The following is a 20,689-nucleotide window of genomic DNA, read 5'->3' on the forward strand; positions in this document are numbered from 1 at the left end:
ATTGAAGCGGTCGTCCGATAGTACTTTGCTGTACGTAGCAATTCTCGAGGGCGCCGTTGCGACTGAGCAGAAGCTGGTTGTGTTGGCGCGGTGTGGGGCGGAAGCGGCCGGTGCTTGTCCGGTGCCGGGCATCCGTGTGCAGCTCCGACAGCGTTTGTGAAAAGTGGACACTGCCCGGATAGCATAATGATTCCAAAACGGCCAGTCTGGACAAGTGACAGGTCTGTCCGCATGTAATATTAGAGAGACACCTTGAACCATTAGCCACACATTATCCTTGCCTGCAAACTTCTTCTGTGCCCCCATACCTGACCCCCTTGTGGTTGTACTTGGCGAGCTCCTTAACCACTCTCGCAGCTTCACGGTGGCGACGACGAGGAAACCATTCAAGTGAGTCGAGTTTGGTCTTGTCTCGAGTTGAATCACAAACAGAGCGCGCCTCAAACCCGCCGGGTACTGGTGACAGCAGCCACGCCCGGATATGCGCCTTGAGGTTGCTACGGGGTCTACCGTCGCCCGATGCCCCTTCTGCGGCCTCGCCGTCAAACGTTTGGGGTTTCCAAGGGTCCCACGCCTCGGCACACTCCGTGGACAGGAGTTGAAGTACGTGAAGTCACGATGTGTCAAATGTAATTGAACCGTCGTTGGAACAGCCATCCTAGTAATGGTTCTATTTTTCCATGGCGAGAACGTTGGGGAGGGGGAATTTGCCGGTAGACTGCGCGGCCCCGAAGACCGTGTTGAAAGACGCTTCGACCGGGGTGGGGGGCACTTGAATTTATTTCCTATTCGAGCGTATTGTGGCAATTTGTGCAACTCACCGACCAGCTCTAGGTTCTAGAATGACTATGGCCATATGACTCTGCCCGGGGCCACCCTGACAATAGGCTTCTGGCTGTCATTACTTAGAGTTTCCTGAGGGCGTGCGGGACATAAATCGAGACCGAGTGACTTGGTAACCCCCTAAAGCAGCATCGCGAGTCGGCAGAGATGGCAAAGATGATATCGCTCCGAGCACGTGTAGTCGAGCATAAAAGGACGGCCCTCCTTCATCTCACCAGTCAGCCAACTCTCAGTGCCAACATTCTTACAATCAGACACACTTGACAGCCTTTGCCCGCCATTCTATCTATCAAACTCTTAAATCCACAATAATAAAAAAAGACAAGATGCAACTCCTCAACTTTGTCGTCGCTGTCATTGCTCTCGCCGCCCCCATCCAGGTAAGTAGCCAACCATAGCCACCATCCACGAAGGCCCAGATACAACAACTGAACTCTATCTGAAAACAGGCTGGGAGTTGTATCGCACTCGGTGCTTGTGCCGAGGGAAACAACATCCAAGCATGCACTTCTGGTTCGTGCCATCAAAAGCTGGGACAGACCTGCACCATCAGCGGCTCTACTGTCACCTGCCCTAAATGATATCTTCCGGTGTCACCAGATCGCTTCTCCGGGGGTTAACAACGGGTTTTGCGGGGGTCTTTCTTTCCCGTAGCTAGACTTGTGGTAGACCGTTCGATTCGCTAGGGTTTTTAGAAGTGTACTTTATGCTTTTAGGGCTCTGTCAACTCAGCCAAGCGTGCTTGAGCCGCAGGGACGTAGCCGCAACCATAGACATCATTGTTCTGGTTCATTCAAACTGATCAAGTCGCAAGAGATGACTAAACTCTCAGGATTAAGTGAAATGATTCGAAGGCCTCCAACTTCGGCCAGCCGACCTAGAGGCAGCGCTTGAGTTAAGTCCGCCCTTTCCCAAGACAACCAGTCTGATGTTTATCATCTCGGCCGTCAAGGGCATAGAAAGTTTCCATGCCGATAACTGTGGTTCAAATGAATTTAATGCCGCATGTATTCGACCCCTATGTACGATATTTGTACCCCTCCCTCCACATGGTCCAAAGAAGGGTGTTGACCTAAGCCCTTCACAAATCAACAGCATCATATGCGCGTCTAACGCTTGTCCAATGCCCCAGCACAGAATCAACCAATACGGCCTGGCTACTGCCTCGGTCGGATCAGAATATGCTTCGTAGGATTAGGCAAGATCTGTCTCAGTGGTCAGTCGAGGAAGTTTTATACCATTCGGACACAGGCAAGGGAGGGGGGGGGGGGGGGGGACGACAAATGAGCAAAACGCAGAAAGACACTACTTACGTATTGGCCTGAATGAAGGTCTGCATATCTCTCGGTGTGCCCTTCCTCCGGGCCGATATCATAGCGGGATAGGAGCTTGATGAGGAACATTTTGGCGATGGAACACCCGGCCCACCGCCCGGGACACATGTGGGAGGCGTAGCCGAAGTTGACGTCGTCCCTCGTCGCGCTGCCCCAGTCGTACTTGTTGGAGCCGGTCGCCGTCGACGACATCCGCTGCCGCAGGTCGTGGTAGCGGCGCCCGTCCCACTCGGCCGGGGCCTCGAGGTTAGAGTTGGACAGGTGCGCCGCCGTCATGACGACCTCGAAGATGGTGCCGGCCGGCAGGACGACCCCGTTGGGCAGCGTCTGGGTCTTGTGGATCTTCTTCATCAGGTTGGCTGTTCCGCCCGGCGTCAGTTCACTGAGGAGTTCATTGGCGGTGAGGATGATGATGGAGCAAGGGGGTGTGAGACATACATGCGGCCGTTGGATGGTGTTTATGGGTCTCTTTGCAGAAGCTGTCCAACAGCGAAAGCCGGCGAAGGCTGTCCCGCGTGAAACTCCAACTCTCTGGGCGCTCTCCCAAGACATCGTGCGCCTCCTGGAGCACCTCCTCGACGTAGTCTGGGCGGAAGGCGAACTCGTAGACGACCTGCGTCGTCGACGGCCCGGGGGAGAAGACGAACGTGAAGGCAAACCCGATCAGGATGTTGGTGAGGTACTTGTAGTCGCGGCGCTTCTCGGCCGGCGCCATGCGGATCAGCTCCTCGAACCAGTCGTTGTCGACCGAGCTGCCCGGCAGGCCCTTCTCAAAGGCCTCGGCGCACTGCTGGAAGATGGGCGTGAAGAAGGCTGTCGCCCGCTCCAGCTGCGCGTTGACGAGGCGCACGTCGCCCGAGAAGGCGGCGGTGATGCGCGCCATCATGGGCCTCTGCGCCTTGAGCTTCTTCATCACGGGGATCAACGTCGCCGAATACGTCTCGAAGATGTCGACGACTTCGGGCCTGAAGTTGTTGCCGAGGATTACTCGCCAGATGACGTGCGAATAGACGTGGAGGATCTGGGGCTGCATGATGACGCGCTTGCGTGCTTTGAAGGGCAATGTTAGCAGCATTTCTCGGGCAAGTCACGCGCATGGGAAGCGCAGGGTCGAAGGGGTCGACATACCACCCTGGGAGTAGTCGAAGTCTTTGTCCAAGATGCTGGAGATGCCCTCATCCAGTGCCTCAGATATGACATCGAGATAGCGGTCTTCCTCAAGAAGTCAGTACAATACCCGTGTCTTGGGAGCTGGGATTTCCCCGCGATAACATACCAAATCCCGGCATGCGTGCGCCGAGATATCTGTAAAGGTAATGCTCTTCGAAGGGTGCGCCGTGCAAGTCGCACAGGAAGAACTTGGGCCGTGTTAGCTAGGGGGGGGCCTAGTCGATCCCGCAGAGCCGCGAGGACAAAGGGTCAAGAGACGACAAACCTCTTTGCGAGCGGGCGCGACCTCTTCATCCTTCTTCTTGCAAATGGCCAACCAATGTTCCGGTGCGATGAGGACCAAGTCGGAGCCTGCGACGTGTAAGTCTTCTATTATCCCGTCGAGCGCGGTTCGTATGCCCGCGCAAAGAACCGTGGGACGAAAGCTTACCATCTAGAGCCGTCACTCGGAACACGCCGGTTTTGACCTGTTGAAAACCCTTCTCGATAATCTCGACGCCGTGGGCGGCAAAGTCCTGCCTGGTCGCAAACCAGGACTTGGAACTCGTGATCTTGGGGATGGATCGGTCCGCAGTGGCCCATTGGATCAGAAACGACACCACAACGGCGAGAAGAACGGCTGTCGCGAGGGATGGGCCGTTGTTTAGCAGGCGCACCATCTGCGGTGGCCAGTGTAAGTGTAAAGGGATAATAGCAGAGTCCATGGTTGAGAAAATACGAAGGTGTTGAACGAGAACTGTGACTTCAAAAAGAACCAAAAAGGGTGATAACAACAAGAATGTCCCGACAACTTCGTGTGAAGCAAAAGGAGAAGAATGGCAGGCTGTCTGATGACTTTAGAGTGTGACCTGGATGGTCTCATGTGCGTTCAAGATATACGGAAGCAGATGAGGGATGTAATTGATGCTCGACGGAACATCTGAAGATTTGACTTTGGTAACTAGTCCCCGGTCCCGATCACTCGGGGGGATAAAGGTATTCAAAGACCAAGCGCCAAGCAACGGGAGTCCAGAAACCTTCATCACAAGGTTTACCAGAACTTCGGTCTGAAAACCCGCGGAATTGTTGCAGATAACGGACGCTTAAACGACGATGAGGGACTGAGGAACGTGTGAGAACCGTGGTGGTCGCACCTCGGAACGGATTGAATCTCGGTGCTCTCTTCCGGAAGTGGCTACCGATGGCGGCCTCGCGGCTGATGAGGGGGGGAGCGGACTGACCGGACATTGAAGGGGGAAAACATGGGACGGGCCGCACTGGAAGTTTCTGGGGCCATGAAGCAATCTCGGTTTAGCTCATCGTATCAGGTACTATCAGCGAATTGAAGACCGAAACCGACTCCCCTGGGCCTTGTCTGGACCTCGCAACCTCGAGAGCGTCTCCAACATTGGCCTCATTGGTGAGCATACGCCCACCGGCGCAGGCCATTTGCAACAGAAGCGTCGACATCGATTGACCTCCATCTTTGGGAACCAATCAGCCCATTGGATCTTCTTTCCCTTGAGATCTCGCAAAGCTTAAGTCGCCTCGACTAGGGTCCGCATATTTGGGAAAATCTGAAAATGCCAAAGTTCGTTGCCGTGTAACTACAGACAAGGCTGATGCGAGTCGACGATGTGCCGTTGTCTGGATTCGTCGGGACTCCGTAGCAAAGCTTCCTGGCCATTCGCCATCGTTTCCTTAATCAGAAACGGTTCGACAGTATCATAAGGACGAGGTAATTTCATGCCCTTTGGTATATAAGCCCAACAGTGTTCAACTCAATTTTGGGCTGTTAAGTAGTAGTAGTCAAGCATCTCAACATTTCCCAAGTCCATATTCATTGCCTTGTTCATTTCATTCTCAAGCGGCCAATCCAGCTTCTGAAGCTTCTGCTGTATCATTTATCCATTCTTCCATACTCATTTTACCAACCGTCATTTACAATGGTTGCCGCAACGAACGGCTCAGACCTCGCGCGTCAGGAGGACTCGCGGTTCTGGTGGGACGAACTCGCGCATCCCCTCCTCTCCCTCATGAAGAGTGCCGGATACTCTGCCGAGGAACAGGAACAGTATGTCGAGTTCGTCAACCAGTTCGTTGTCCCGTCCCTAGGGCCCCGTCCAATGACCACCAAGACGGGCGTCCGGCTCCCCCATTTCGACAGCTTCTGCTCCGACGACTTCTCGCCCGCCGAGCTCAGTTGGAACGTCGGGCCCGCGCGCTCCAAGATCCGGGTAGGCTCCGAGCCCATCGGGCCCTTCGCCGGAACCTCAAAGGACCCCTTCAACCAGGACGAATCCCAGGTGGTCATGTCCCGCCTGCTGCGCCAGGGCCGCGGCCCGGTCGACGGGGAGCTCTGGGAGTTCTTCAAGAAGCACCTCCACGTCGAGGCCAAGAATGCCCACGATATCGTGGCCAAGATGGCGACCAACGAGCACATGACGACCAACACCATCTCGTTCGACCTGGAGGGCGAGCTGCCGGCGCCCAAGGTGTACTTCTACCCCATCCCCATCTCCCTGCTGCAGAACAACCACGCCGGCGAGATCATCACGGACGTCATCGCGCAGCTGCCGGTGAACCTGGAGCCCTCCTTCAACCCCGTCCGCGACTTCGTCTACCGCTACAAGAGGCAGCGTGACAACGAGTACATCCTGCGGCTGGAGCTGATCGCCTTCGACGCCATCCGCCCCGCCGATTCCCGCTTCAAGCTGTACCTCCGCACCAAGGAGACCTGCATGGCGCGAGTGGAAGAGGTGTACTCTCTCGGCGGCGCGCTCAAGGGCCCCGAGATCGACAACGGCCTGGATTTGATCCGGTCCTTCTACATGCACGTCCTGGGGACCACCGCCGCGGAGGAGGATCTGCCCCGCAGCACGCACCGTACGGCGGGCATCATCTTCAACATGGAGTTGAAGCATAACAGCCCCGAGCCGTTGCCAAAGGTGTACATCCCCGTCCGTCACTACGGCGGAACGGACCTGCGGATCGCCCAGTCGCTCAGTAACTTCTTCCGCGCCTGTGGACTGACTCATATGGCCGACACGTATGTTGATGCCGTTCAAAAGGCTTTGTAAGTCGTTCCCTTGTCATTGTCAACCAGTGCAGCACACAGAACTAATTCGTCTCTTTTTTTTTTCTCTCTCTCTACAGCCCGACCCAAGACTTTTCTACCACAATCGGAAGACACTCTTACGTCGGTCTGTCGTACAACAAGAATGGACCCTACATCACAATGTACTACAACACAATGACTTATTCGGCGGGAGATGAGAGGAATGCGGATGGGAAGCTTGTCGGGCCTGCGGCTATGAAACAGCGTCATTTGCTAGACTAATTGATCGCATTGCGTTGGTGTTAATGAAGTCGTCGTAGAGAAACGTAAATCAACTGAGTTTGCAACATCGTGACTTGGCCTCTCCATCCTCGTCCTGTGCTAAAATCGGCAATCTGAACACCAACTACTCGACCACACACAGTAGAGACGACGAGTTGTGGAAGAAGGAAAACTGCTGTTTGTCCGTTGATTGTGTGGGGAAAGTGCTCACATAGTGCTGTTGATCGACTGATTGAGCTGTTTGACACCGGTTCATCCCCTCTACGGGCGGGGGCGGCCGTCTCATAGAGTCATCATCAACACCAGCATGCACCGGTGTGCTCAGCTGACGCAAACACAGCCACTGTCACGCTGGTCGTATAGTCAAACGCTACAACCGTTGATGAGAGCAAACGTACCCAACAGCGGGTTCTCGAAGTTGAGAATAGCTTCACCTTCAATCTCAAAGACGCGTCAGCTGGGTTGTGATCACCCCGACCAACCAACCAGCAGTTGAGTTTACTCATCTCGCCCTTCCAAAGGCACGATCAAATCTCAAGCCAGCCGCGCTGCCTGGAACTTTGGAAACCACGGGCTGGCGTGATGTCAAAAGGGTGTCTTGAAAAGATTAACTCCTCAAACACGTTTCGCCTTATGGGGCGCCGGTTAAGGTTATCGATCACATCTCCAAGGAGAGCCGGAAAAGAAAAGTCACAGATTCACTTTCAGTTGAATGCGCCCTAGAACAAAACCCAAGCTTTTTCGGACGCTGCCCGCCGGACGGAAGATGGGACGGCGCCGGAAGAAGAAGGACGTCCCGCCCGGACATTCGGTGGGGAAGCCGGGCGGAGACAGGAGGGATAGGGAGGGGGGCGGAGAACCGGTGGGAGCTTTGTTGCGACCACCATCGAGATGGGGGAAAAGAAGGGATGTTGACGCCGCCGAAACAACACGACGGACCAAGATGGCGTAAGTACAAGGGAAAACGCAGCGCTCAGACGTTGTTGCGAGGGAGACCTCATGAGATGAATCTTGCGATCTTCTGCCCAGGTTCGGGGAAGAGAAGCGAGCTGTTACACAACTGCCGCGGAGATGTGCCGTCACTTCCGCTGCGAATCCACAGTCAGAATGCGAGTCGTTCTTATCAACCATTTCTCCATGCTATGAGTAGGTCTCGTTTCCTTGGACGTCTGTGCCGAGTACACATTTCTTGTTGATTTCTCTGCCCCTAGGCCCAGCGCCAGCTTCCACATTATCCAGGAGGCAGACACACTACTCTCTCGAGTCATCATGGATTACACCGGCGGCATTTTCAGCTTCACGACCGGCAGGATGGCCGTGGCCTTTGGCTTCGGCGTCCTGGTGACGTATCTTTTCTATCGAGCGCTGCTCCCGCGGCCTCTTCCCGGCATTCCCTACAACGAGGCGGCGTCGAAGTCACTCCTAGGCGACATGCCCGAGATGGTGGGCCACGCCGAGAAGACGGGGGAGATGTACGACTGGCTCGGGGCGCAGAACATCAAGCACCGCTCGCCCATCATCCAGGTCTTTGGCCGGCCGTTCAGCAAGCCCTGGGTCATCATCTCGGACTTCCGCGAGACCCAGGACATCCTGATGCGCCGGGGCAAGGAGCTCGACCGCTCGGCCTTCACCGCCGACCTGCTGCGCGGCGTGATCCCTGAACACCACAGCAGGTGGCAGACGAACGACGAATGGAAGGGCCGCCGGCGGCTCATCGGTGACGTGCTGAACCCCAGCTTCCTCAACAAGGTCGCCGCGCCTCTCCTGCACGAGAGCACCATGCGTATGACGGATCTCTGGCGCGAGAAGGCAAGGCTGGCGAAAGGCCGGCCGTTCTGGGCCATGAAAGACATCAGCCACTGCGCGCTTGACGCCGTTCTCGGCTTCACCTTCGGGCCCGGCCTCGAGGGTCTCAGCGCAACCCAGCCGGACCTGGACTACCTGTCTTCCTTGCCTTTCTTGCCATCATCCGGTGACAAGACCGAAGCCACAGATAGCCTGAAGCCGGTTGTCTTCCCGCACGCGCCCTCCAACCCCGTCATCGAGGCCCTGTTCAAGCTTTCGGACAGCCTCGAGACGGCGATGAAGTCCCTGTTCCCGGTGCTTGCGCACTGGTTTCTGCGTCAGGGGCAGGGCATGAAGGCGGCGATCCGGCTCAAAGAGGAGTTGCTGCGGCGTCAAGTCGACCTGTCCGCGGCCAGGGTCCATTCTTCGCCGGAAGATCATGCGGTGCGATGTGCTGTGGACGAGATGGTGCGCAGGGAGAGGGGCCTAGCTGCGAAGGAGGAGCGAACGCCAGCTTTCCACACCCGCTTCTTCTATGACGAGGTATGATATCCCGAGTTTCTTCAACATGATATGATATAGAACGAGGCTAACATCGTTTGTTCCAACCGGAACAGCTCTACGGCTTCACCCTGGGCGGGCACGAGTCGACGTCCAACTCCAACCAGTGGGGCGTCAAGACGCTGGCGCGCAACCAGGCCCAGCAGGCCAAGCTACGCTCCCGACTGAGGGAGGCCCTTCCTTCGGCCGTGGCCGAGAGGCGCGTGCCGACGGCGCAGGAGATCATGCAGGTGCGGTGTCCGTACCTGGAGGCGAGCATCGAAGAGCTGTTCCGCGTGTCGCTGACGGCGCCCATGTGCGTCCGGAGCGCCACGCAGGACACCCAGATCCTGGGCTGCCGCATCCCCAAGGGCACCGTCGTCTTCCAGGTCTGGAACCAGGCCGGGTACACGCAGCCCGGCTTCGCCGTCGACGAGGCGCTGCGCACACCGGCTGCCCAGGTGGCGGCGGCGGCTAAGGGACCCCTCGGGCCCGGCGGTCTCGGCGATGAGTCGGGGTTCGACACGGCGGCGTACGTGCCCGAGCGGTGGCTGGTCAAGACGGAGGATGGCAGGGAGGTGTTCGACGCGACGCGCGGGCGGAACATGATCTTCAGCATGGGTCCCCGGGGCTGTTACGGGCGGAAGCTGGCGTACGTGCAGTTTCGCATGATGGTCGTGCTGGTGTTGTGGAACTTCCAGCTCGAGGAGCTGCCTTACGAGCTCAACACGACCGGCGCCTATGACAAGTTGACCAGGGAGCCGCACGACTGCTACGTCAAGTTGACGGCGCTGCCGCTGTGAGAAGTCCAAGAGCTAGTGTGTAGTATTTTTGCTCATAATCGTATTGTGTACAACGGGAGCAAACCAGGGCATGTCACTATTTGATCAACTTCCAATCTAAACACCTTAAAGCTTGAGTCATGAACACCTGTATGTGTCCATAAGCTCGAAGCCCAGAAGTCAAACTCTATGGAAACTGAAGACCCAAACCCGAGCCCACGTCGGAGCAGGTTGACATCGTCTCCGACTTTTGTCGATTCGGGAAGATATTAGTACGCATCTCCACCGAAGATATATCCCTTGCTCAGCCATTTCCTCGACAAATTGTCTCTTCCTTCTGGCGATCAATTTGCTGGTGCTCTTTGCCAATCTCATGTCCATCTCTCTCTCTCTCAGCTTTTCAAGCGCCAAGAGACGACGTTTAACGGCACGTTAATGTCGGTAATATCGCCCCCTGGATCTTTGTCCTTGGTCTCCATATTACGAAACGCATCTAGGCCACTTCATAGACGCTGGGTCAACCGCTGCTATCGCCCACGACTGGCCGACTTCCACTTAGACGCATCGAGACCTCTTCACAGTGAACTGGGAGCTGAAGGCGAGCTGATGCAGCACCTGACTCAGCCCTTGTTGAACCCCCCTTGGTTTTTATGCTGCTTCTTCATAAGGGCGGCAGTTCATTTGTTCATGACTCTTCTTCGCGTGAAGCCCTTGCGAAATTCGGGACTGCGGGTCCAAATCCAAGAACGCTTCTCGCTCTGGCGGGGACATTGCCACGGCGTCGTACTCAAAACTAACAACTGTACTGGTCGAGAGAGTTTCAGAGTTCGACAAACCAGGATGTGAAAATATTGCTGTAGTCCAGAATAGATGTCTCAGGAGGGGGGGTCATGCGCCTCGCAGGGGCAAAAAAAAAGCGACCCGGTGGGATGGTAATCTTTCCGTAGTACATTCATACACACTCAAAACTTTACTTACCCTTGTTACATTAGATCAGAGGATCTATTCTGCAGTACGATGGCATGGATCCAGGCTTCTTGAGCCCATCATCCATGCCTCGGTGGTTTCCGTGCTCTGTGCCGGCCTTCTTTACCTTTAGGCGATCGTCTATCTGCTGCCGGCCGTTGCATAGCTTCCAGATCATCCGGAAGCGGTATCATCTTAGACAAGGTAGTTAAACTTTGACCCGTACTAAGGACACTTTCTCTTCCGGATACAAGTGACGAGTGATCAGTGCCTGATCTCGAATGTATAAAAAGCCCATCATGTCTCCAACGTCAAGATATAGAGTCCCGGCTATCTGTACTAGCCTCTGTTTGTATCCTTCAGTATCTCCCGAACTTCCCGACAAACGCTCAACAGTCAATTCCTTTATATTTTCAGCCATGCGTTTCTCAATTCTGCCCCTCATAACAGCGTTCTACGTCTCCTCCGTGACGGCAGAGACATTCTTGCAGATTGGACAAGCGTGTGCCGCCATCGGAGATAGCAGAGTTCGTCCCGACTATGGCGTTCTACAATTCACCCAGGGTTCTCTTGCTGACAACCGGCCTCTCTCTATAGTGGCAATCCAATTGCAATGCTGCCGACACAGACAGCTGCAGATTCATGTGCAGCGATAGGGTGAGTGAACATCGATCTACTCCGATCGGTGTTGAAAAGGGCACTGACTCAACTTGCTGTTGCAGTGCCAAACTGATCAGGGACGCTGGATGGCGACGCCGAAAGGTGATTGCGACTGCTACTGCAATTAGAGCATGGTGTGCTGGATGGGTTTCTGCGTTTAGCAGTAAACATAACGTTAAGCTGATCATTGCAAATTGGAGTTTTACATGAGTAAACTACAAGTACATAGAGGGAACTGTTCATATACATCCGTGACAAGCCATGGGGCTACCCCCTCCCCCCTCTCACAGTCAAAAGCGGTGAGATGTTGTTGTAAGAGCATGGAAAAGACAACTGACGTGAGCCAAATGGCTGAGAAAAGTAGAAATGCTATCATTCTTGGAGTCAAACCCGCCATTCCAGACTGGTTGGTCATAACGCCAGTCTTGTATCATGCACGTGGCTCTTTCACATTCCAGAGGATATGAAAACACATTCTGTAAAATGACAGCCTGAGAAATGGTTACACCCAAATCATCTCAGTGCTGAGTAAAATAGGTCTTTTGTATTTGTTGTCGGAAACTCTCCAATTATGTTGCGTGCCAAATCTGCTGAATGAGTGTCCAGTGATTGACTCTGTGTTTTAGTCTCTTCAGCTTATGTTCCTTGCAGTACTCTTGCCTAAAAACAAGAACAAGTACCCAAGTCCTGCATTGAGATTTGCTTGCCCTTTGGCAAAACCCATTGCTTTGGAGGCTCACACTTTTGACAAATCCGGGAGGCTTGATATACTATTTCATCTCACCAAACTGTCCTGCCTAACGTTGCTTTTCCTGGCTCGGTATCGACAGACGTTTGATCTCAAGTAGACATGAGGTCTTCTTTAATCTTCCCTCTGTGGATTTCGCGGCTACAGTCTCTCATAATTGCCTTTACCCTGCCTCCTTTGGCATTGGGACAACTGGCAACAAACCAAGGCTTGCTCCCGCCCCTGTTTCCTTTACAACAAAATGCAAACACGACGGAGCTGTTCCCAATGCCCGTGTGCGGCGGAACCTTCAAGCTAGAGGAGGCCACCATCGACCAGATGCAGAAAGCGATGCAGGATGGAATCATGACATCGCAGCAGCTGGTCATCTGCTATGTGCAGCGGACCTTCCAGACGCAGGAATATATCAGGTTAGATCATTTTCTGTCCTCCATTCCCCAAACAAGGGCCCAGAGGAAACATGAATACTGAAAGATTCCGAAAAGCTCCGTGATGCAGATGAACCCTGACGTCTTGGCAATCGCAGCCAGGATGGACGAGCTGAGGAAAGCAGGCCAGCTTCTCGGCCCGTTGCACGGCATCCCCTTTACCGTCAAAGACAACATCGCAACCAAAGACAGTATGGAGACCACGGCCGGCAGCTGGGCTCTCTTGGGGAGCGTCGTTCCCCGCGATGCCTTCGTCGTCGCGCGTCTCAGGGCGGCCGGGGCCGTCCTCTTCGGCAAGGCAACGATGAGCGAGTGGGCGGACATGAGAAGCACGGGGTATTCCGAGGGCTACTCGCCGAGGGGGGGACAGGCGCGGAGCCCTTACAATCTTACCCTGAACCCCTTTGGCAGCAGTTCCGGCAGCGCGATCGGCGTGGCTGCCAACGCGATTGCCTTCTCTCTCGGGACCGAGACTGATGGCAGCGGTAAGACGGCCTCGTGCTATGCAAGTGTCGCCGACTTCCGGAAACTAACCTCGAATCAGTCATCAGTCCTGCTCACAGGAACGCTGTGGTGGGCTTCAAGCCAACGGTCGGACTGACCTCGAGAGATGGGTACGTCTGTCTGGCAAATGCTTCCCACTGAATGTGATGACGACTTGATCTAATCAATCTCTTTAGGGTAATCCCGGAATGCGAGCATCAAGACACGGTCGGTACTTTCGGCCGAACTGTAAGGGACGCCGTGTACGCGCTCGATGCCATCTACGGCGTAGACCCCCGAGACAACTACACGGATGCTCAGCGCGGGAAGACTCCGTTATCCGGAGGCTATTCGCAGTTCCTCACCACCAAGACGGCTTTGAAGAACGCGACCTTTGGCATCCCCTGGCACAGCTTCTGGGATCACGCAAGCGCAGAAAACAAGGCGCAACTAGGTCGACTCATCGACCTGATCAAGGCGGCCGGCGCACGCGTCGTCAACTACACCGAAATAGCCGACTTTGACAACATCGTGAGGAAACGCGGCTGGGACTGGGACTGGCGCGCAAAGGAGCTCAACAGGCCGTACGAGTCGGAGTACACGGTGGTGAAGGTCGACTTCTACAACAACATCAAGAAGTACCTCTCGGAGCTGCAGAACACGGACATCCGCTCGCTCGAAGACATCATCCGCTTCAACTACGAGAACGACGGGACCGAGGGCGGGCACCCGTACGGGCAGAACTACACCGACGCCGGCAGCGGCAGGACCTCGTACCACGGCCACCCGGCGTTCCGCACCGGGCAGAACGGCTTCCTCATGTCCAACGCCACGCAGGGGGTCCAGGACGAGACGTATTGGCGGGCGCTCGAATTCATGCAGAGAACGACGCGCGACGGGATCGACGCGGCTTTGACCCATGACGGGACTCGGCTATCTGGCTTGCTCGTGCCTCCGTCCGTGGGTCAGACCTACCAGATCGCGGCGCAGGCCGGGTATCCCATGGTCACCATCCCGGCGGGCGTGGACCCGGTTTCGGGCATGCCGTTCGGGCTCGGGATCATGCAGACGGCGTTTGGTGAGGAGGAGCTTGTCCGCTGGGCCAGCGCCATCGAGGACTTGCAGTTGACTTCAGGCACGGAGCTAAAGAGGACGCGACCGAAGTGGTACAGATACTTGGAGAAGCCACTCCCGGTCAGAAGGGAGTCATAGTTATACAGCAAGATCGCAGCGGACCAGTTGAGACTGTCCAGTAAATATAGCCAACGGAGGCTCTTCAGAGATCTTCCTTCCGTGGCCCAGCCTCCATCACATCCTCGACTTGTTTGGAGGAGGCATATGCGTCCACGTGGGCGTTTGCGAACTGCCTCGCGGAAACCTTCCTGGCAAACAACATGTCCAACTCTTCGTACGTGCGGCCCTTGCACTCGGGGAGACGGAAGTATGACCACACAAATATGATGCCGGCCGTGGCAGACCAGAAGAACCCGGCCTTCCCCTTCAAGTTCCACTCGGTAGGGTTCCTATAGGTTTGTCAGTTGAGAACCGCGTCCCACTGCACTTGGTCGTGTGTTGCGGAAGACACCCTACTCACATCATGTAAGTCTGAAGAACCTGCGACACAATGTTGACCAGCTGGTATGCGTTCCGGGAGAGCACGACGGTGAGGGGCCGGAGACGGACTGACGACGTCTCGCTAATGATGCTGTACTGCGGACGGTGTTAGCGGCGCAAGGAGTGGAAAGCGTGCTCGAGAACCAAGCGCGGATTCATCAACTTACGGTAATCGGGCCAATCGTGAGTGACTGCTACGAGTTAGCAATAGCTCATGTTGCTCGCGCCCTCGAGAATGCCGGGCGTCACTAACATAGATGAAGAGCCAGAAGACGCAGAGACCGCCCGACGGCCACAGGCCTCTGTCGCCCGCGGAGACGTCGAGGATGCCGACGATGAAGAGAATGACGGTGAGCGAGCCGATGCCGACGACGTAGATAGGACGGCGACCCCAGTACGAGATAAGCCACCATGACCTGGATCGCGAGAGGCATGTGAGCGTCGAAGCTTCTTGGAAGGGTGGTTCGATACTAGGGGGTAATACGTACATCACGGTGCCGATGAACGCCATGCCCTTGGCGCCCAGGCTGAGCTCGAAGGCGTTGGCGACGTTCATGCCCGCCGTCGTGAAGAAGTAGGTCGGCGTGTAGGCGAAGCTGCTGCCGGACATGACCTGGCCGGCGAAGGCGACGCAGCAGATCTCGGTGCGGCGCAGGTCGAAGCCCTTGAAGCAGTCCAGGTACGTCACCCCGGCGGTCACGCCGGACTCGACCTTGGTGGTGTGGACCATCATGGCCAGCTGGGCGTTGATCTGGTCCTGCGTCTTGTCGCCGCTGAGCCGCTCGATGGAGCGCCTGGCCTCGTCGAGACGGTCTTTGCGCACGAGGTACCAGGGGCTCTCTGGGGCGAAGTACGAGATGATCATCAACGGCACGGGCCATAGCTAATTTTTGTCAGTGAATGTTAAACCCCCCCCCCCCCCCCCTCTCAAAGGTCTTGAGGGATCCGGGCCATCGTGGACGTAGAAAGACTAACCCATTGGATGGCAAACGGAATGCGGTACGCCATTTCGCCCTCAATGCCGAGGCACCCGCGTAGGACACCAGCGGCAATCAGCTGACCAATTGCCCAGCAAAGGTTGACCTGACGGATTCATGTTAGTCAGGGCTCTCATTGTTGCGGCTTGACAGATTAAACATACGTATGTCGTCATGTAACCTCGTAGGTTGGTCGGACAGACTTCGGAAGCTGGGTCGCGATGTGTTAGCTCTAGCCGAGCCAGAGAGTCAACAGACAGCAACTCACCATACGCGGGACTGAGGGTTGCGAAGACACCCCACGACAGACCGCACAGGATCTGGCCCACGAGCAGCATCGCGGCCGAGTGGGCGAAGAAGACGACGAAGATGAAGCAGTTCAGGAAGAACATGGCCCCGATCATGACCCATCTGTACCCGTACTTGGACGCGAAATATCCGTTCATCAAGCCACCTAAGTAGGTTTACGCCGGTTAAACTAAACTTCTTTCACTCAACGGACTGCGTGACTTACCAAAGATGGCGCCGACCGTAGCAGCCATCGTCAGGCCTGTTTGCCACGGCCCGGAGACCTGGTACCCGATATCCGGGCCGTACCAGCGGCCATACTTCCTCTGGAACTCCGGGTACGCAAAGAAGTTGTTGATCAAGATGACGTCGTATCTGGAACAGTACGATGCATCAGAGACTGATTGTCATGAACACTTCTGAACTGAAGGCGGGGACTTCGTAGGCAACTGGGTGGGGGGGGGTTTCGCTTTACCCTTCCATCACAATCGACATGGAGATCATGACAGACCAGAAAACCGCCTTTCTGTTCTGACTGAGCGCCTGCTTGAGGGTCTGGGCATGCTCGTCGTCCGACGCCTGCTTGGCCTCGAAGATGGCCGACTGGCCCAGCTTCTCCTCGACCTCGTTTTCGGCTGCCTTTCGGAGGTGCTGGACCTCATGATCGCCCCTGGAGGCCATTGTGACCGAGAATGATTAGGGATTAATATCGATGGTCGCTCGTGAAAGGGATGACTGTCTGTCACCGCTACGATGGCGTCTGCTCACTGCTGTCGGAGCAGGGAAGCTCGAGGTGGGGGTTTCAATGGAGCTATATAGGTGCCGAGGGTTGCCTTACACTCGCTCATCGATCGACAGGTTTGCCATTGCATCCGAACCATCCTTCTGGTGAAGCTCGGCATTGGCTAGTCCATTCCGACTAATGCCACATTCGTTCGAATCGACTCGAACAGCATGATCGGAGCCACCCGTTTCACCTCCACCCGCCTACATAACCCGCGCACCCCCTTCCCGAACCATTGAATCTGGGGTCCGGGGATGCTTCTGGGGTGCATTATTGGCCGGCATTTAGAACATCCGCACAACTCCCGAACCCGGCCGCGAGGGGGGTCTCTGAGCTCAGAAGGAGCCGAAGGATGGGCTCAACGACACTCGCCACCCAATCAGAAGAATAAGCCGCCGGCCGATGGTATGTTCCCATCGAGACATCCATGGCATATACCCTGATATTCAGAAAGAGGAGAAGCGTGCCAAGGTTCGGTTGCGGTTGCGGGGAAGCGGCATTGATCGGGTCTGGTTGGCTGAATGGGCAACGGAGGTTGGGGGGGGATGCGGAGGAACTCCGCAGCTCGAGGCAAGGAAGCCGGTGATATGTTGTTCGTGTTGAACAGTTGGGGTAAGCTACGGATCTGGATGAGGAAGTTGATAGACCCGAGGCACGGAAAATGGAGAGACACCAAGCTTCTGGGCCGGATAAGCCCAGTGATCGATCAATCGTGATGGCACTCTCGGATGCCTCCGAGGATGACGGTCATCTCGAGTGGTTCGGCCGCATTTGGCCCATCAGATGACACTTTACATGGGAGTGGCCTGATCTCGAGAGAGCGTTCCCCATCGTCGTCGTGAGGTAGTTCAGGTGAATGAATGGCAGCGGGCTCAGTTGATCTGCCGCCGGCCATGCTTCGACATTTCGGTCAAGAAGAACCAAACAGTGGCACGGGCAGGAGTAACACGCAGGCTCGAGGCAGTTTTGTCCCCCTCGGGGAGGCTGTGGGAAATGAAAGCAAACGAAAACAACGCTGAAAAACAATTTGGCAGAGGAGAACAGTAGTACACTAATGGGATGGGGCCTTTCGCCTCTCGTTGTCCAGCGTCCTCCGGCGGCGGTCGAGGTAATCCTGAGGGAGGCTGCTCTCGAACCTCTCGATCAGATCCGCGTGGCCCTGAAGCAGCGCCTTCACAGTCTCGTGCACCTCCATCAGGGTCTTATCGACGACTCCCGTTGCTTTCTGCGTGGTTGTGTAAAAGCTGCTGAGAGCGTTGATAACGGCCGCGTACACTTCGGGCTGAGTCGCATCGAATCGCTTCTGCAATCCACGTCAGAGCTGTTCACACCTTTTACATGGCTAGCAACGACTGGGGGGAAGGGGAAGGGGGGGTTCGTGGGGGAGAAAGTGACCTACTTTCACGTCTTCTAGAAAACTCCAACTCTCTTGGAACGTTGCCGACCCGGATTGGCTCTCGGCCGGGGTGGTGAAGATCTCGGGCGGTTCTGACATGGAGTGCATAATGCAAACGGGTCTTGAGACCACTGGTCAACTGATTAATCAACAATGGTTTTGCTTCGTCTTTTTTTCCTTCCTTTTCTATGGGCGCCGCGGTTTTTTTCCAAAATATCGAGGAAACGAGATGATCAGCAGAGTTTGGTTTGGGTCGGAAGACAACCTTCAGCGCTTTATAGGACAAAACTCCGCATTGCATTGGATATTTCCGTGCTGCTGTCACGCCCGTCACAGGGCCCGGGAATAAAAGGGGTCCTTTGGCCACGCGGGGTTGGTTGCAGAGGCCGTTCTGGACTGAAAGCTCTTCAAGCCAAGACGTTTACATAAAATGATGTAATAAGCTGCAGGCGATTTGTTGGGAGGCAACCAACAAGCAAGCGTAGGTTGAGCGGCACAGCAGCTGAGGTTCCACTCCGAGCAGTTGGATGTTGCGGAGACATTATGCTGGGTACCTCTGGTTCGGCTCCCTCGTATCCAAAGGTGCACATAAAGAGAGTAAGATACAGCCCATCATCAGTCAGTAATGCGGTTGGATATGACCATCCGGCAGGGTCCCTCATAGTCAAGTACAATACGTGTATTAATACCGCGCCCTACTCCGCTGCCAACAGGTCGCGCAAGCTGCGTGCGATGACCTTTGTCGCGCCCCTGAGATCCTCGAGCTGAAGCCGCTCATCGGCCCGCTTGGCGTGGGACTCCAGCACCGTTCGTGGGCCAGCGCCGTAGACGACGCCGGGGACGCCCGCCTCGGCGTACAGCCGCACGTCGGTGTAGAGCGGCGTGCCCATCGCCGGGATTGGCCTGCCAAAGACCTCCCCGCCGTGCGTCTGGATCGCTTCCACCAGCGGCTTGTTGCCCGGGAGCGGGCGCATCGAGTTCGCGAGCAGCAGACGGCGGACGTCCACCGCGATCCCGGGCACCGAAGCCGCGGCGTCGGAGATGGTCCGGCGGATCTCGGCTTCGACCTCGGCCGGGTCCTCCTCGGGGATCATGCGGCGGTCGAGCTTGAACGCCACCTTGCCGGGCACGACGTTGGTGTTCGTGCCGCCCTCGATGCGGCCGACGTTGAGGTAAGGGTGGGTGATTCCTTCCACCCCGGAGCGCACCCGGCGGTAGCCCGCGTTGAGGGCGTACAGCGCGTTGAGGACCGCGACGGCGCCCTGCAGCGCGTCGACCCCGGTGTCCGGGATGGCGGCGTGGGCCTGGTTCCCGCGGACGGTGACCTCCATCTGGAGGCACCCGTTGTGGGCCGTGACGACCTCGTACGAGAAACCCGCGGCGATGAGCAGGTCGGGCTTCGTGAGACCTTGGCGCAGCAGCCAGCCGGGGCCGAGCTCGCCTCCGAACTCCTCGTCGTAGGTGAAGTGAAGCTCGACCGCGCCGCGCAACGGGGCGCCGAGCGCCTCCAGCGCGCGCACCGCGAACGTAAAGGTCGCGAAGTCGCTCTTGCTGACGGCGGCGGCCCGGCCGTAGAGGACGCCGTCCTCGACCTCGGCGGCGTACGGATCGCGCGTCCAGCCCTCGCCCGGCGGCACCACGTCGCCGTGGGCGTTGAGCGCCACGGTGCGGCCGGCACCAGAGCCATAGCGACGGCGGACTATGAGATTCGTGATGGACTCCATGCCGTAGGCGCGGACCTCGACGGCGGGCACCGGGTGGCGCTCGGCTTCGAAGCCGAATTCCCGCAACAGCTCGGCGGTGCGCTCCGCGTGCGGCGCGTTGTTGCCGGGCGGCGTGTCGGTGGGCACGCGCACCAGAGCCTGGAGGAAGCTCACCTCCTCGTCGAAGTGAGCGTCGATCCAGGCGTCGAGGCGCTGGTAGTCGGTGGGAGGAGCGGAACTGGTCATTTTTTTGTTTTGTTTTTTTGCGTTGATCAAGATGAGAAATCATGTAAATGCCCCCCCCCCGTGTGTTTGTTCCTCAATTTCGGCTTGGACCGTGGCCCACTTCGGCCTTCCGGATGCGTGCCGACTCCAACTTCGCATCGGGAGGTGCGGGGGAAAAGGGGCCGAGGACACAAGCCATTCGCAGGTACCTTGGGATAGCCATAAACTCCCACCTTGTTGATATCGAGAAGACAACGTGGATATCATATCGATGTCACTTGAGAGTGGAAACTTTTATGTATTTTACAGTCTTCGCAAACAAGATACCTATTTATTCTAAAAGGAGCAAATCAAGACCTGGCCTTTGACAAGGCTAAAGCTTGTAACTGTAATATCACAAGTACGTGAAGGTGCAGTGAGATAGCAAGAGGTCTGTCTACTTGAGTATGGTTGGAAACTAGCTGACCTCGTTGCAATGGACATCGACTCAGAACACATCACCGTCTGATTTTTACCCGTACGCGGCACGAAGAACGGGACTGTTTTACAACCCAGAGACACACAAGAAGGTGGCCATCGGGGGTTTCATATGCTGAGGGAACCCGCACCGCCGGCAGAAAGCGTGACGGAGCCTCCCCTCAGAG

The 20,689-nt window shown here is 56.2% G+C and overlaps 8 protein-coding genes across 8 annotated transcripts; 4 read left to right on the top strand and 4 right to left on the bottom strand.

Moving 5' to 3' along the window:
- Window positions 1-2,000: 2,000 nt before the first annotated feature.
- Window positions 2,001-4,051, bottom strand: CH63R_12103 (Cytochrome P450; the record flags this gene model as incomplete). The annotated part of the gene is made up of 7 exons (XM_018307077.1): window positions 2,001-2,048; window positions 2,157-2,536; window positions 2,616-3,227; window positions 3,306-3,389; window positions 3,454-3,550; window positions 3,613-3,698; window positions 3,778-4,051. The coding sequence occupies 7 exons, from the start codon at window positions 4,049-4,051 to the stop codon at window positions 2,001-2,003; spliced, it is 1,581 nt and encodes a 526-aa protein (XP_018153918.1).
- A 1,221-nt stretch (window positions 4,052-5,272) lies between these two features.
- CH63R_12104 (Aromatic prenyltransferase) lies at window positions 5,273-6,666 on the top strand (the record flags this gene model as incomplete). The annotated part of the gene is made up of 2 exons (XM_018307078.1): window positions 5,273-6,402; window positions 6,483-6,666. 2 exons carry the CDS (start codon window positions 5,273-5,275, stop codon window positions 6,664-6,666), a joined length of 1,314 nt encoding a protein of 437 aa, XP_018153919.1.
- A 1,269-nt stretch (window positions 6,667-7,935) lies between these two features.
- Window positions 7,936-9,794, top strand: CH63R_12105 (Cytochrome P450 monooxygenase; the record flags this gene model as incomplete). The annotated part of the gene is made up of 2 exons (XM_018307079.1): window positions 7,936-8,994; window positions 9,069-9,794. 2 exons carry the CDS (start codon window positions 7,936-7,938, stop codon window positions 9,792-9,794), a joined length of 1,785 nt encoding a protein of 594 aa, XP_018153920.1.
- Window positions 9,795-11,020: 1,226 nt separating this feature from the next.
- On the top strand, window positions 11,021-11,527 carry CH63R_12106 (uncharacterized protein; the record flags this gene model as incomplete). Its single annotated transcript, XM_018307080.1, has 3 exons — window positions 11,021-11,266; window positions 11,337-11,396; window positions 11,462-11,527. The coding sequence occupies 3 exons, from the start codon at window positions 11,021-11,023 to the stop codon at window positions 11,525-11,527; spliced, it is 372 nt and encodes a 123-aa protein (XP_018153921.1).
- An 887-nt stretch (window positions 11,528-12,414) lies between these two features.
- Window positions 12,415-14,270, top strand: CH63R_12107 (Glutamyl-tRNA(Gln) amidotransferase subunit A; the record flags this gene model as incomplete). The annotated part of the gene is made up of 4 exons (XM_018307081.1): window positions 12,415-12,557; window positions 12,633-13,060; window positions 13,120-13,189; window positions 13,256-14,270. 4 exons carry the CDS (start codon window positions 12,415-12,417, stop codon window positions 14,268-14,270), a joined length of 1,656 nt encoding a protein of 551 aa, XP_018153922.1.
- A 64-nt stretch (window positions 14,271-14,334) lies between these two features.
- Window positions 14,335-16,618, bottom strand: CH63R_12108 (MFS sugar transporter; the record flags this gene model as incomplete). The annotated part of the gene is made up of 9 exons (XM_018307082.1): window positions 14,335-14,581; window positions 14,653-14,768; window positions 14,840-14,863; window positions 14,926-15,088; window positions 15,161-15,555; window positions 15,648-15,755; window positions 15,814-16,103; window positions 16,164-16,312; window positions 16,413-16,618. 9 exons carry the CDS (start codon window positions 16,616-16,618, stop codon window positions 14,335-14,337), a joined length of 1,698 nt encoding a protein of 565 aa, XP_018153923.1.
- Window positions 16,619-17,772: 1,154 nt separating this feature from the next.
- Window positions 17,773-18,225, bottom strand: CH63R_12109 (Het domain protein; the record flags this gene model as incomplete). Its single annotated transcript, XM_018307083.1, has 2 exons — window positions 17,773-18,024; window positions 18,121-18,225. 2 exons carry the CDS (start codon window positions 18,223-18,225, stop codon window positions 17,773-17,775), a joined length of 357 nt encoding a protein of 118 aa, XP_018153924.1.
- A 587-nt stretch (window positions 18,226-18,812) lies between these two features.
- On the bottom strand, window positions 18,813-20,066 carry CH63R_12110 (peptidase family M20/M25/M40; the record flags this gene model as incomplete). Its single annotated transcript, XM_018307084.1, has 1 exon — window positions 18,813-20,066. The coding sequence occupies one exon, from the start codon at window positions 20,064-20,066 to the stop codon at window positions 18,813-18,815; it is 1,254 nt and encodes a 417-aa protein (XP_018153925.1).
- Window positions 20,067-20,689: the final 623 nt, after the last annotated feature.

The sequence above is a fragment of the Colletotrichum higginsianum genome, chromosome 8 (genome assembly GCF_001672515.1).
Source record: "Colletotrichum higginsianum IMI 349063 chromosome 8, whole genome shotgun sequence".
NCBI classification, from domain to species: domain Eukaryota; kingdom Fungi; phylum Ascomycota; class Sordariomycetes; order Glomerellales; family Glomerellaceae; genus Colletotrichum; species Colletotrichum higginsianum.